Genomic DNA, 14,504 nt, shown 5'->3' with positions numbered 1-14,504 from the left:
GAAATGTAAGAAAAAGAGAGGAGAAAGAAAGAAGAAGAAGAAAGAAGAAGAGAAGAAGAAGAAAGAAAGAAGAAAGAGGAAGAAATGAAAAGAATAGAAGAAGAAGAGAGGAAGAAGAAAGAAGAAGAAGAAAGAAGAAGAAGATTAGAGCAGAGAAGAAGGGATAAAGAGAGAGAGAGAGAGAAGAGAAAGCAAATAGAGGCAGAAAGAATGAAGAAGGAGAAAGAGATGGAGAGGAAGAAGAAAGAAGAAATAAGGAAGAAAGAGGAAGAATTGAAGAGGAAAGTGAAAGAAGAGCTTAGAAAAGTGTATTTGATGGAGAAGAAGCAAAGAGAAGAAGCAGAAGAAAGAGAAAGAGAAAGAGAAAAGGAAAAGGAGAAGGAGAAGATGAGAAGGAAGAAAATAGAAGAGGAAATGGAAGAAGAGAGGAAGAAGAAAGAGGAGAAAGAGAAAGAGGAGGAGGAGAAGAAGAGATTGGAAGAGATTGAGAAGAAAGAAGAGGAAAGGAAGAGAAGAGAGAAAGAGAAAGAAGAGAAAGAAGAAGAAGAGAGAAAGAAGAGAGAAGAAGAAGAAGAAGAAGAAAAGGAAAAGATTAGAATGATTGAGGAGAAAAGAAAAGAAGAGAAAGAGAATGAAGAGAAAGAAATGGAACTAATGAATAATGAAGAAGAAGAGATTAAAATGAGATATGAGAAAGAGAAAGAGGAAAAGGAGAAAGAAGAGAAAGAGAAAGAAAAGAAAGAGAAAGAAAAGAAAGAGAAAGAAAAGAAAGAGAAAGAAAAGAAAGAGAAAGAAAAGAAAGAGAAAGAAGAGAAAGAGAAAGAAAGAAGAAAGAAAGAAGAGGAAGAAAGAATTAGGAAAAAGGAAGAAGAGAAGAAGAGAAGAGAAGAAGAAGAGAAAGAGAAAAAAGAAGAAGAAAGAAGAAGAAAGAAGAAGAAAGAAGAAGAAGAAGAAAGAAAGAGAAAAGAAAGAGAAGAAGAAGAAGAAGAAGAAAAAGAATTGGAAGAGAGAAGAAAGAGAGAAGAAGAAACGAAAAGGAAGAAAGAAGAAGAAAGGGTTCAAAGATTGTTTGACATTATTGAGAAGAAGAAGAAATCGGAAGAAAAGAAAAGAAGAAGAGAAGAAGAGAAAAAAAGAAGAGAAGAAGAGAGAAAAAGAAGAATGTTGGAGCAAATTATGAAGATGGAGAGAGAAAGAAGAGAACAAGAAAGATTGAAGAGAATAAAAGAAGAAGAAGAAGAAGAGAAGGAGAAAGAGGAAGAGAAGGAGAAAGAGAGAAAGAGAAAGGAAGAAGAAGAAGAAGAGAAAGAGAGAGAAAGAAGAAGAAAGGAAGAAGAAGAAGAAGAAGAGAAGAAGAGAAAGAGAGAAAGAGAAGAAGAAGAGGAAAAAACGAGAAAACAAAAAGAAATGGAAGGAAAATTGGAAGAAGAAAGAAAGAAGAGAGAGAAAGAAGAAGAAGAAGAGAAGAAGAGAAGAGAAGAAGAAGAAGAAGAAGAAATTGAAGAAGCAGGAGAAGAAGCAGAAGAAGAGAAAGAAGAAGAGAATATATTGATTAGAGTGCATGATGAAGAGGAAGAGAGAAAGAGAATGGAGAAGGAAGAGGAAGAAGGAGAGGAAGAAAGAAGAAGAAGAAGAAGAGAAGAAGAGGAAGAAAAACTGAAAAAGGAAGAAGAAGAAAGAAAAAAGAAAGAGAAAGAAGAAGAAGAAGAAAAAGAAATATTGAGAAGAGAGAAAGAAAGAGAAGAGGAAGAAAGAAGAGAAGCATGCAAGATGATGGAAAAGGAAGAAGAAGAAATAAGAATGAGAATAGAAATAGAGAAAGAAATAGAGAAAGAGAAAGAAGAGAAAGAGAAAGAAGAGAAAGAGAAAGAGAAGGAAGAAGAAGAGAAGAGAAGAAGAGAGAAAGAAGAAGAAGAAGAAGAAGAAGAAAGAAATAACATGAGAGAAGAAGAGGAAAGAATTAAAAGAGTTTTGGAAGAAGAAGAAAGAATAAGGAAGGAAGAAGAAGAAGAAGAGAAGACGAGAAGAGAAGAGAAAGAAGAAGAAGAAAGAAAGAGAAAAGAAGAAGAGGAGGAGAAGAGAAAGAAAGAGAAAAGAGAAAAGAAAAAGAAAAAGAAAGAAGAAAAAGAAAAGAGAGAAAGAGAAAGAGAAAGAGAAGAGGAAGAGAGAAAGAGAAGAGAAGAAGAGAAGGAAAGAAGAAGAAGAGAAGAAGAAGAAAGATTGAAGAGAGAGAAAGAAGAGAAAGAAAGAGAAGAGAAGGAAAGGAAAGAAAGAGAAGAGGAAGAAAGAAGAAGAATTGAACAAGAACAAGAACAAGAACAAAAAGAGAAAGGGAAAGAGAAAGAAAAAGAAATTGAAGAAGCTAAAGTCAAAGCAAAAGAAGAAGAAAAGGAAAAAGAAGAAGCAGAAAAGAGAATAATGAAAGAAATAGTGAACGAGAAAGAAGAAGTGAAAGAAGAAGAAGAAGAAAGGGGAGAAGAAGAAGAAGTTATAGAGAAAGAAGAAGAAGAAGCAAACGAACAAAAATCCACAAATCTTTTAACCAATTCTTCAGAATTCAATGAAATTCCTCTTTCAAATAAATTAACATCCAAAATTTCTTCAATTTCTTCTAATTCTTCCTCTTCCTCCTCTTCTTCTCCTTCTCTTGCTGTTATCATCACTCAACCTACTCCTCTTCATCTTCTTCCTCATTCTGCAACTTCATCATCATCATCATCATCTTCTTCTTCTTCTTCTTCTTCTTCTTCTTCTTCTTCTTCTTCTTCCTCCTCCTCCTCCTCCTCTTGTTCTTCAATTGAATCAAATCTTCTCTTCTCTCCTTCTCCTTCTTCTTCCTCTTCCTCTTCCTCTTCTTCATATCGTCTAACTCTTGTTCAGAAATGTGTGGAAGATTCAAATGAAACAATAGAATTCAAATTAGCTGATTTACGTTCATCTTTTACTTTGCCTTCTTTTATTTCTTCTTCTTCTTCTTCTGTTGATGTTATTACAACTCCTGAATTTTCATCGTCATCTTCTCCTTCATCATCATCATCTTCTTCTTCATTTTCTCCTTCTCCTTCCTCTCCCTCCTCTTCTTTATCTCCTTCATCATCTTCATCTTCATCTTCTTCCTTCTCTTCTTCTTCTCCTTCATTAACACCATCATCATCTTCATCATCTTCTAGTTCCTCCTCCTCTTTATCTTCCTCTTTTTCTTCCTCTGTTTCTTCTTCTCCTCCTTCTTCAAGCAATTCTTCTTATCCAACTCCTTCTGATTCTGAATCTCCTCTCCAGTTTTCTATTCTTTGCTCTTCTCATTCTCATTCTGATACTTCTTCTCCTTCTCCTTCTTCTTCTCCTTTTCCATCTTCTTCTTCTTCTTCTTCTTCTCCTTCCTCTCCATCTTCTTCTTCTTCTTCTTCTAATTCTTCTTCTTCTTCTAATTCTTCTTCTTCTTCTAATTCTTCTTCTTCTTCTAATTCTTCTTCTTCTTCTAATTCTTCTTCTTCTTCTAATTCTTCTTCTAATTCTAATTCTTCTTCTAATTCTTCTTCTTTATCTTTATCTCCTTCTATTTCATCATCATCTTCTTCCTCTTCCTCTTCTTCTACTTCCTCTTCTCCATCTTCTTCTCCTTCTCTCTCTCCAATCAAACATCGCAAAAACAAACAAATACTAAATAGGAAATCTTCATCATCATCATCTTCTTCTCCTTCTCCTTTCCCTTCTACCTCTCCTCCTTCTTCTTCATTTACTCCTTGTTCTTCATTCTCTTCTTCTCTTTCTTCTTCTTCTTCTCCTCCTTCTCCTTCTCCTTCTCTTCTTTCTTCATTGTCTTCTGAAATAGCAAAGTCAACAGATGAAAGAAGAATGCTAATGATAAACAAAATTTCTTCTTTTTATTCTCTTTCTGTTGCTCTTGAAGAGAAAATTAAAGAAGAAGAAATTGAAGAAGAAGAAGAAAAGGAAGAGAAAGAGAGAGAGAGAGAGAAAGAAGAGAAAGAAGAAGAAGAGAAAGAAGAGAAGAAAGAAGAAAGAAATGAAAGTATATCAAAGAAAACTTCATCATCATCATCATCTTCTTCTTCTTCTTCATTTTGTTATTCATTGAAAGAACTTGTCAAAATCGGATTAGCTTATAGCAAAAACAATAATAACGCAATTAAAGAATCTTCTTCTCTTCCTCCTTCCTCTTCTCCTTCCAGTTCTTCTTCTCCTTCCTCTTGTTCTTCTTCTAATTCTTCTTCCTCTCTTTCTTCTTCCTCTCCCTCATTTCTTATTCATTCAGAACATTTTGAGTATCCAATAGAACAAACATACAACCATTATCTCTTAAACAACCTTCTTTCTCTTTCTCTTTCTCAACAATCACAAACTTCTAATTCATCATCATCTTCTTCATCTTCATCATCATCTTCTTCTTCTTCTTCTATTTCTTCTCCTTCCTCCTCTTCTTCCTCTTCTTCCTCTCCTTCTTCTCCTTATTTCAGGGGCAAATTAAATAAGTCGCATTCATATGCAAGATTACATGGAGTAAATAATAATATTAACAATAATTCTTCAATTGGCTTACATCCGTCTAATTCTTCTTCATCTTTATGTTTGTCTCTTTCTCCTTCTTATTCTTCTTCTTCCTCTTCTTCTCCTTCTCCTTCTCTTTCTCCTTCTTCTCCTTCCTCCTCCTCCTCCTCTATTTTCTCAGCAAACAATTCTTCTTCTTCTTCTTCTTCTTCTAATCCAATTTCTGTGTTTGTTCCTCTTCCAAATCGAGCAGAAGTCAAATGGAAGACAAAAAGAGAAGCGAATAAAGAGAAAATGATGAAGATGAAGATGAAGATGAAGAAAGAAGAAGAAGAAGAAGAAGAAGAAGAAGAAGAAGAAGAAGAAGAGAAGAATAAAGAAAGGAAAGAAGAGAAAGATGAAGAAGAAGAAGAAGAAATGAATGAAGAAGGGAATAAATTGGAAGAAGAAGAAGAAGAGATGATGAAGATGATCAATAACATGTTAGAAAATATGTATTCTAATTCGACATTAGAAAAAGAAGGAAATGGAGAAGAAAAAGAAAAAGAAAAAGAAAAAGAAAAAGAAAAAGAAAAAGAAAAGGAGAAAGAGAAAGAGAAAGAGAAAGAGAAAGAGAAAGAGAAAGAGAAAGAGAAAGAGAAAGAGAAAGAAATATCAAAACTAACAACAAATGGAATTATTTCTATGAATTCTTTGAAAGAAAACGAAAATGGAGAAGGAAAAGAAGAAAAAGAAAGAAAAGAAAGAAATGAAAAAATATCAAAGCGATCCAAAAAAAATCAAATTTTGATGAAAGTGATAAAAGAATGCAAAGAAATATATGGAGCACATGTTGCTATTGATTCAAAAATATTTTTCGCATTAAAAACCAAAATAATCAAAAGAGAAGCCAAAAGGGAAAAATTAAAAGAAGAAGTGGAAAATTTGATAAGTAAAATAAGATCTTTGTTGAATATCATTAGTGAATCTACGTTTTTTGAGCTGGCAGAAGAAATTGAGGGGGTTATGGAGACATTTGAAAGGAGGCAGATATTGAAGAAGAGGCTGGGGGAGATGAAGAAGTGGAAGGAAGAGAAGGAGAAAGAAGAAAAGGGAGAAGAGAAAGAAGAGGAAAAAGAGAAAGAGAAGAAAGAAGAGAAGAAAGAAGAGAAGAAAGACAAAGAAAAAGATAAAGACAAAGATGTTAACAAAGAATCCGAAAGAGAGCAAGAAATCGAAAGAGAGATGGAGATAGAAGCAGAACAAGAGCTTGTCAAGGGAATTGTGAACGAATTAACAGAAAAAGCGATTTTTGAGTCAAAATATGTGGAGCTGTATGCACAACTGGCAGCTAAATTGATCGAAGGGAAGATTAACAGCATGGGATGTGTTCATAAAAGTAATAATGAAAAAAATTTAAGTGATCATAACCATAATAATAATAATAAAGAAGAAAAAGAAATAAAAGAGAACAATAATAATAATAATGCTATCAATTGCTCAAATAAAGGAGAAAATGAAAATTCTAATTCATCATCCTCTTTATCTTCTTCGTCTGCTTCTGCTTCTGCTTCTGCTTCTTCTTCTTCTTCTTCTTTTAATTCTTCTATTTCATCATCAACATCACTGCCATCTTCTCCTTCTTCATCTTCTGTTTCATCTGAATCATCTTATAATTCACTAAACTCTTTTCCTGCTTCTTCTTCTCCTTCTCCTTCATCATCATTACCTTCAACAACATCATCTTCTTCTTCCACTTCTATTTCTTCTTTTATTTCTTCTTCTTCCACTTCTTCTTCTTCTTCAATTTCTTCTTCTCCTTCTTCTCTTCCTAAATCAAACACAACAGAATTTCGCCCTTCTCGTTCAGCTCTCTTTTTCAGGGCATATTTGAGTGAGTATGTGGATGAAGAGTTCAAATCAGCAAGATTGAGATTGCAGAAGGAGAAGATGGAGAAGGAGAAGAAGGAGAAGACGGAGATGGAAGAGAAAGAGAAAGAGAAGGAAGAGGAGAAAGAGAAAGAGAAAGAAAAAGAACAATTAGAGCAATCATTAATTTCTTCTCCTTCTCCTTCATCTCCATCATCATCTTCTCTCTCTTCTTCCTCCTCTTCTTCTCCTTCCTCCCTCTCCTCCCTCCAAGAGCAGCAGTCCCTTCATCAGCTGCGTCTGAAAGGGACTATCACGTTTGTTGGCTCTCTTATCAAAGCAAATGCCTTAAACACGTCAAAAGGGCAAGAAAGTCTTCAATTGCTGTGGCAGAATTCCACTCCAGACGATCCAGATGAAGGGGACATGATGCAATTAGCGACGTTTTTGACACATGTGGGACAGAAAATCAAAGAAGACAATGGAAATGCGTTTGTGAAGAACATGAGAGGGGTGGAGATGATGATAGAAGGGGGAAAGCTGGTTCCAAGGGTGAAGTTTATGTTGATGGATGTGCTGGATCTGTTTGATTGGGAAGGGATTAAGGAGAAGATGAAGGAGAAGGAGAAAGAAAAAGAAAGGGAGAAAGAAAGGGAGAAAGAGAAAGAGAAAGAGAAAGAGAAGGAGAAGGAGAAAGAAAGGGAGAAAGAAAAGGAAATGAAAGAGAAAGAGATGAAAGAGAAAGAGATGAAAGAGAAGAAGGAAATGAAGAAGTTACAAAAAATGCTATTAAATCAACAAGAAAAGAAGAGTTTATCATCATCAATAACTGCTCAGCCAATGGGATTGAATGAGAAGAGAGGAAGGAGTAAAGGAGACGATGGAGAAAATGCTTCATCATCTTCTTCTTCTCCTCCTTCTTCTTCTTCACTTTCTCCTTCCTCTCCTTCTTCCTCTCCATCCACACAACACAAAAACAAAAGCAAAAATTCTATCAAAACAGCAAACATTTCATCATCATCATCTTCTTCTTCTTCTTCTTCTTCTTCTTCTTTTTCCTCCTCCTCCTCCTCCTCTGCATCTTCTTATTCTTATTCTCCATCTTCTTCTTCTTCTTCTTTTTCCTCCTCATCTGAACAAAACATCACAAATGAATTTTCTTCTCCTTCTCGAAAACGTTTAGCTTCCTGGTCTTATAAACCTCATAATTCTTCTTCTCCTTCTTCTTCTCCTTCTTCTTCCTCTTCTCCTTCTTCTTCCTCTTCTTCAACTTCTTCGACATCTTCATCTTTATCTTCTTCTTCCTCTTTCTCCTCTTTCTCTTCCTTCTCCTCTTACATTTCATCTTCTCCTTCTCCTTCTCCTTCATTTTCATATTCCTCTTCTAATTCTCCTTCTTTATATCGTCCTTCACCTTCACCTTCTCCCTCTCCTTCTCCTTCTCTTTCGTTCTCTTCTTTCTCTCCTTCTCTTTCTTCTTCCTCCTCTTCCTCCTCTTCCTCCTCTTCCTCCTCTTCCTCCTCTTCCTCCTCTTCCTCCTCTTCTTCTTCTTCTACTCTTTTCCCTGTTATTCGTCGATCTCGCTCAAAAAATGAACTTTCTTCACAACAAAACAACTTTTCTTATTCTCCTTCATTAACATCTTCATCATCATCTTCTTCTTCTTCTAATTCTAATTCTTCTAATTCTTCCAATTCTTCACCTTCTTCTTCTTCCTCCTCTTTTTCTTCTTCTTCCTCTTTTTCTTCTTCTCCCTCTCTTTCTCCTTCTCTTTCAGCTAAGAAAAGATGAAAGCATTTATAAAAACACAGAAAAACATAACAATAAGAAAATATTTCAATCAATTTTAAATGAAAATTAAATGAAGAAGAATCAACATATGAACAGAATTTTGAATGAAATAAGCTCAATTTTAATAGAAATTGCATACAAATATTGGAGGGCAAACAATTAATAGCACCTGAAGATTAAATAAAATTAATTTATCTTTTTAATTTTGTTTAGTCGTATTTGATAGAAGCATTTGATAACATCATCTTTATCTTCTTCTTCTTCACCTTAGCTTTCATCTTCATCGTCATGTTCATCTTCTTCTTCATTCTCTGTTTCATTCTTCTTCTTCTTCTTCTTCTTCTTCTTCTTCTTCTTCTTCTTCTTCTTCTTATTCTTCTTCTTCTTCTTCTTCTTCTTCTTCTTCTTCTTCTTCTTCTTCTTCTTCTTCTTCTTCTTCTTCTTCTTCTTCTTCTTCTTCTTCTCTTTTGCTTCTTCTTTTGCTTCTTCGTCTTTTTCCTCTTCCTCTTCTTCCTCCTCATCATCATCCATCTCATTCAGCATTTTCATTCATTTTCTCCCTCCTCTTTTGTTTTAAAAAAAAAAAGAAAAAATTACTTGAATGAATTGCTGAATCATTTGAGCTGCATTTTATCAGCCTTCCAATGAATGTTCCTGTTATTTATGTAATATGCGATGAAATTCAACATGCTTCTTCTTCTGCCAAGTAATTATAATAATAATATCAATAATAATAATACCATTATTAATTCGGACAATTATTACTCGGAAAATTATTATAACAGCAATATTAAGGATAAAACAACAACAATAATAATAATTATTATTATTATTATAATAATAATAATAATATCATTAATAATAATAATAGCAACAACAATTAATTCCTTCCTTAACCATCTATTTCAACCAATATACCTTTCATTTTTCACATATTTCCTCCTCATTTGCCCTTATTGCTTATCAAGTTGTTATGATTCCATTCAAATTCAACAGATTTCCACTCCTTCTGTTGAATGTTTGCTTTGAAAGATTGGAAATATCGGAGTCTTAAGAAGGCATTGCATTGTTTTCTATTTTTTGCATTATGCGGAAATATATGCCTTTCTTTCTTTCTTTCTTTCTTTCTCTTTCTTTCTTTCTTTCTTTCTCTCTCTCTCTTTCTCTTTCTCTCTCTTCTTTTCTATTCTTTTCTATTCTTTTCTATTCTTTTCTATTCTTTTCTATTCTTTTCTATTCTTTTCTATTCTTTTCTATTTTCAATGCAAAAAAAGAAAGATTATGTCATCTTCACAAATATTATCAACAGACTTATCGTTCAAATAACATTGCTTGCACAAATTATTTCTCTCTCTCCCTCTTTCATTCTCTTTCATTCTCTTTCATTCTCTTTCATTCTCTTTCATTCTCTTTCATTCTCTTTCATTCTCTTTCATTCTCTTTCATTCTCTTTCATTCTCTTTCATGCTCTTTCATTCTCTTTCATGCTCTTTTTTTCAATTGAGCTTTTTTTCGTTGGAATTTTTGTGCTTTTGTTACAATTTTTTCTGTTGAATGTGCAAGTGATATTTGACAATGATTATGATAATGATGTTATTTTTATTATAATTATTATCGTTCAGTGATTCTGTTCTAAGATAAGTCTGATGATGATAACAAAAAAAAAGAGGGAAAGAAATATGAATGAAAAGCAAGAAAACGAACAAGACGGACGAACAAGATGAACAAACAAATATTCAAATATGAATGAACTATTTTTTGCTCTGTTTCATTTTGTTTTTTTTTTTTTATTTTTTAATTCCGATTTTCTTCTTCTTCTCCTTCTTTCACTATTATTCATTGCTTTTCAAAATGATAAAGTTTCTTCTCAAAAAATTAAAATTTATTCATTACAATGTGCCATCTTTTGATTGAGCTCATGTTGATCTGAAGATTTGAAGTATTATTATTATTACTTGAATGTTCATTGCAGAAGAGATGCATAATATTAATTACTGACTTTCTTTCTTTATTTTGTTTCAATGATGTTAAATATTCTTTTTGGTTCAATTTTTTTCTTTCAAATGTTTTATTTTTTTCAAAACATTTTGCTATGTACTCTTTTTTATTTTGGTTTATTTGTTTGTCTTTTTGTTCTGACTTATCAAAATGTTGGAAGTTTGTTTGGAAATTAATTAATTTATTTTTTTATAAAAACTTAATTGTACTTTGGATTTTCCACTGTTAAGTAGTAATTTGATCTTTTGAAAAAAAAATTTTTTTGAATTTATTTCTTTTTTATTACTTTTGTTTTTCCTTTTGTTTTAGTGTTTATTGCATCCAAACCAAATTTTGTGATGTATTATTTGATAGTTTTTAATTGGTTGGACAATAATTTTATTTTTTTATAACCCTTTTGAGTATCGAATACCTCGAATCTTTTGGAGTGAATAATTCCTTAAAGATAACTTTTTTAAATTAAGTGAAATATTGTCTGTAGTTCTCTTTAGGCAATATTTCCTGTCACTTTTAATGTTTATATTTTCTTTTGATTTTATAGTCCCGAAATTTGTTTTTAACAGACGAGAAATATTATTTTTGGTTTAAATTGTTTTGGTTGGATTTTGCAATTAATGAGATCTTTACAGTCCTTAATGTTATCTAACAGTTTATTGCTATTTTATTTTTAATTACTAATTTTATTTCAATTTTATAAGATAGCTCTAATAAAAAGTTTTGGAGAAAATTCCCATACATTTTTTTGAAATGAATAAAAAACCTAATTTTCAAAAAGAAAGGAAAAGTTCTTCTGATCGTTTGCTCGAATTTGTTTTACCATTGCTATTTGCAATGTTTTTAATTTATTATATCTTTATGCTTTTTGTGATTATTGATGAAACAGCTTTTCATAGAAAAGAGCTTCCAGTGTATCAATGCAAAGCTCAAATACTTGAACAAATTCAAAAAAATCAATTTACTGTTATTGTAGGAGAAACTGGATCAGGAAAAACAACACAAGTTCCTCAATATTTAAATGAATCACGTCGATATACATACCATTTTTCAACATCAGCATCCTCATCTGCCAAATCCTCTGACTCAAACATATCAACACAAAATAGAATGATGATAGCTGTAGTCCAGCCAAGACGAGTTGCTGCGACCAGTGTTGCTCGTCGTGTCAGCCAAGAGATGAATTGTTCGGTTGGTTCATATGTTGGCTATTCTGTAAGATTCGATGAAAAATATATTAAAGGTCTAACTGCAATCAAGTATGTCACATCTGGAATGCTTCTTCGTGAAGCACTTCTTGATCCTATGTTGTCAAACTACAGCGTTATTATTCTTGATGAAGCTCATGAAAGATCTGCTCAGTTCGACATTCTTTTGGGACTGATAAAGAACATAGCAATTAAACGCCCTTTACCAAAAAATGTGTACGATCCAATGGAAGATCAAAAATTATCTCCTCATCCTCTTCGAGTTGTTGTTATGTCTGCAACGCTTGAAGCTGAAAAATTTGGTTGTTATCTATTCAATGCAAATATAATGCTCATAAAGGGGAGACAGCATCCAGTGAATATTTATTACACAGCTACACCACAGACGGACTATATTAACAGCGCTGTTACGGCGGTTTTGCAGCTCCACGAAGATAAAAAAATGCCATTTGACGATGCTAAAAGAGAGCGTGAAGCGAAACTGCAAGCAGAAAGCATCAAAAGAGAAGCAGATAAAACAGAAGGAAAAGACAAAAAGGAAGAAAAAGAGGAAAAGGAAGAAAAAAGCGAAATTGAGCCGAGAAGAAGCGGAGATATTATTGTGTTTCTGACAGGGCAGGAGGAGATTGAGACAGCCGCTCAGTTGCTGAAAGAACGTTTGCTAGACACGCTCGATTCAATGGAAGAGAAGGACAACAAAGAGGCTAAAGAATCTTCATCATCAACTTCTTCTTCTTCCTCTTCTGCTGCTGGTGGTGGAGGTACTTCTTCACCATCCTCTTCTTCTTCTTCTTCTGTTGTGTACACTCGTCGCCCACTGGAAATCCTCCCTTTGTATGCAATGCTTCCCTTTGAGGAGCAACAAAAGGTGTTTCAGCCTCCTTCTTTCAAGGATGTTTATCCTGAGCTTTGCTTCGGATCAAATTCTGGATTAAATTCTGCATCATCTTCATCTTCTGCAATCACATCACAATCATCTTTATCTTCATCAACTTCTTCTTCTTCTTCCTCCTCTCCAAACACAACCTCCACTTCCTCTCTCACATCAACTGTCCCACGCAATGTCCGCCGTGTCATCCTCTCCACCAACATTGCTGAGGCATCTGTAACAGTCCCTGGAGTCAGCTATGTGATTGATTCTGGTCTGGCCAAAATAAACATGTTTGTCGCATCTGCCCGAATGGACACACTGCAAGTGCTGCCAATCTCCCGCGACTCTGCGCGCCAGCGGGCAGGCAGAGCAGGGCGAGAAGGGAAAGGGGAGTGCTACAGACTGTTCACAGAAGACACCTTCTGGCGGGAGATGAAGGAGCACACACTGGCGGAGATATTCAGAATCTCCCTCGCAGCACTGGTGCTGCAGATGAAGGCGTATGGGATCAGAGATGTGAAGGCGTTTGATTTCATTGAGCATCCGAGTGACAAAGAGCTCGATAGGGCAGAGGCACAGCTTATTCAGTTGGGTGCAATAAGAGAAGAAAGTGAAGAAGAAAGAATTCTTTACAGTGTAAAAGATAAAGCTCAATCACATTCATTCAAGCAAGAAAGTGTTGCTGAATCAACAAGAGAATCTCGTTGCACCGTTATCACTCGACCGTTGGGCTCTTCAATGGCTGTGCTTCCGGTTCACCCGCAGCATGCCAAGGCTCTTCTGATATCTCCGCTTTTTGGCTGCACGCGCGAAATTCTCAACATCATCTCAATGATGAATGTGGACAATGTGTTTCTCCCCCCACGTTTCGGCAACAATCAGAATGAGTCTTCAGGTGGTGATGGAGCAAGCGATGGGAAAGGAGGGAAGGGAGGGAAAGGAAGAGAGACTGGATTTTCGCGCTTTTTGGATGAGAACTTTGCGAGGAGATTTGGATTTGGCACTCAGAAGAATCAGAGAAATCAACTCAATCAATCTTCTTCTAATACTGATTCAGATCATCGCGGAGGAACAAACAAACAGAACGAAGAGATGATTGCATCAGATCATCTTCTGCTCTCCCACATCTTGGAGAGTTTTATGGCGTCTGCTTCTCGTTCTGCAAAGTGGTGCACGATGAGAGGGCTAAGCAAGAGGGGATTGGATCAAGCAGTGAGGATCAGAGACCAGCTGGTGGGGTATTTGGGGCAGGTGGAAAGGAAGATCGCAGAGGAGATGGAAGGAGAGAAAGGAGAGAAAGGAGAGGAGGAATGGGAAGAGGAGGAAGAGGATTATGATGACGACTATGAAGACGCAAATAACGATGATGATGAAATAAGTGGTGAACGAAACAAAGCTTCATCTAAATCCAAAATTCATTCATCTCATTCATCCTCTTCAATGCATAGACTTTCTAATTCTGCTGGACTTTACACTCTCAAAGATGATGTTTTCCCTCTTCCTTCCTCCGAGCTGTCTGACTATCCAAATGCCTCTTCTCTCTTTGTCCCTTCTCGTCCTCGTTATGAGCGTGTTGTCTTATGTCTTCTGTCTGCAATGAATGCAAATGTGGCCACAAAACAAGGTGGAATGCGCAATTCATACAAAACTCCCTTGTGTGACTCAGCCATCTCTATTCATCCAACATCATCGCTGATAGCAGTGGCGCAGATGAAGGAGAAAGCAGAGCGAAGGGAAAAGTGGCTAAGAGAGCGTATGGCGAGGAAAGGGGAGCAGTGGGACGAGAGAGAAGAAGATGTGGCGGTGGCACATTCGATTCCTTCAGTTGGTGTGACAACTGTGTCATCAACTGCAGAGGTGCAGAGTGGATATCCACAGTGCATATTCTTCAATGAGCTCCTGGCGACTTCGAAGATCTACCTCAGAACTTGCTCGGCGATTGACCCGGTGTGGCTGGATGAAGTAAGAGGGGTTGATTTTGGGGTGCTTCTGAAGATGGCAATGAAGAAAAAAGGGAGGTGGGGGAAGTGAAAGGTTGATTGAGAGGATCAAAAATATTTAATGGACAAGTTGTAATTTTTAAAAAAGGAGAATAAGAATTATGCTTGTTATTTATTGAAAAGTTTTAATTGTGCGTGTATAATGTATTTAAATTGTCATTTCGCATTTCATTCATTTCAAAAGAGAAATCTTTTCAAAAAGGAAATTAGAAAAGATTTTTTGGAATTTGCTTTTTGAAAGCAAAGATGCAGTTTGAAGTATTTCTCTCTCTTTTTTTTCGCAAATGC

At 35.0% G+C, this 14,504-nt stretch overlaps 2 protein-coding genes across 2 annotated transcripts; both read left to right on the top strand.

Moving 5' to 3' along the window:
* Window positions 1-210: 210 nt before the first annotated feature.
* Window positions 211-8,531, top strand: MONOS_4836 (uncharacterized protein; the record flags this gene model as incomplete). The annotated part of the gene is made up of 1 exon (XM_067874935.1): window positions 211-8,531. The coding sequence occupies one exon, from the start codon at window positions 211-213 to the stop codon at window positions 8,143-8,145; it is 7,935 nt and encodes a 2,644-aa protein (XP_067730880.1). The 3' UTR covers window positions 8,146-8,531.
* Window positions 8,532-10,890: 2,359 nt separating this feature from the next.
* Window positions 10,891-14,477, top strand: MONOS_4835 (putative ATP-dependent RNA helicase; the record flags this gene model as incomplete). The annotated part of the gene is made up of 2 exons (XM_067874934.1): window positions 10,891-10,939; window positions 11,027-14,477. 2 exons carry the CDS (start codon window positions 10,891-10,893, stop codon window positions 14,245-14,247), a joined length of 3,270 nt encoding a protein of 1,089 aa, XP_067730879.1. The 3' UTR covers window positions 14,248-14,477.
* Between the last annotated feature and the right edge of the window lie 27 nt (window positions 14,478-14,504).

This window comes from Monocercomonoides exilis (genome assembly GCF_001643675.1).
Source record: "Monocercomonoides exilis strain PA203 chromosome Unknown scaffold13-1861174, whole genome shotgun sequence".
In the NCBI taxonomy this organism is placed as follows: domain Eukaryota; phylum Preaxostyla; order Oxymonadida; family Polymastigidae; genus Monocercomonoides; species Monocercomonoides exilis.
Note: the sequence above shows the minus strand (reverse complement) of the source record. Positions and strands in the feature narration are given on the sequence as shown.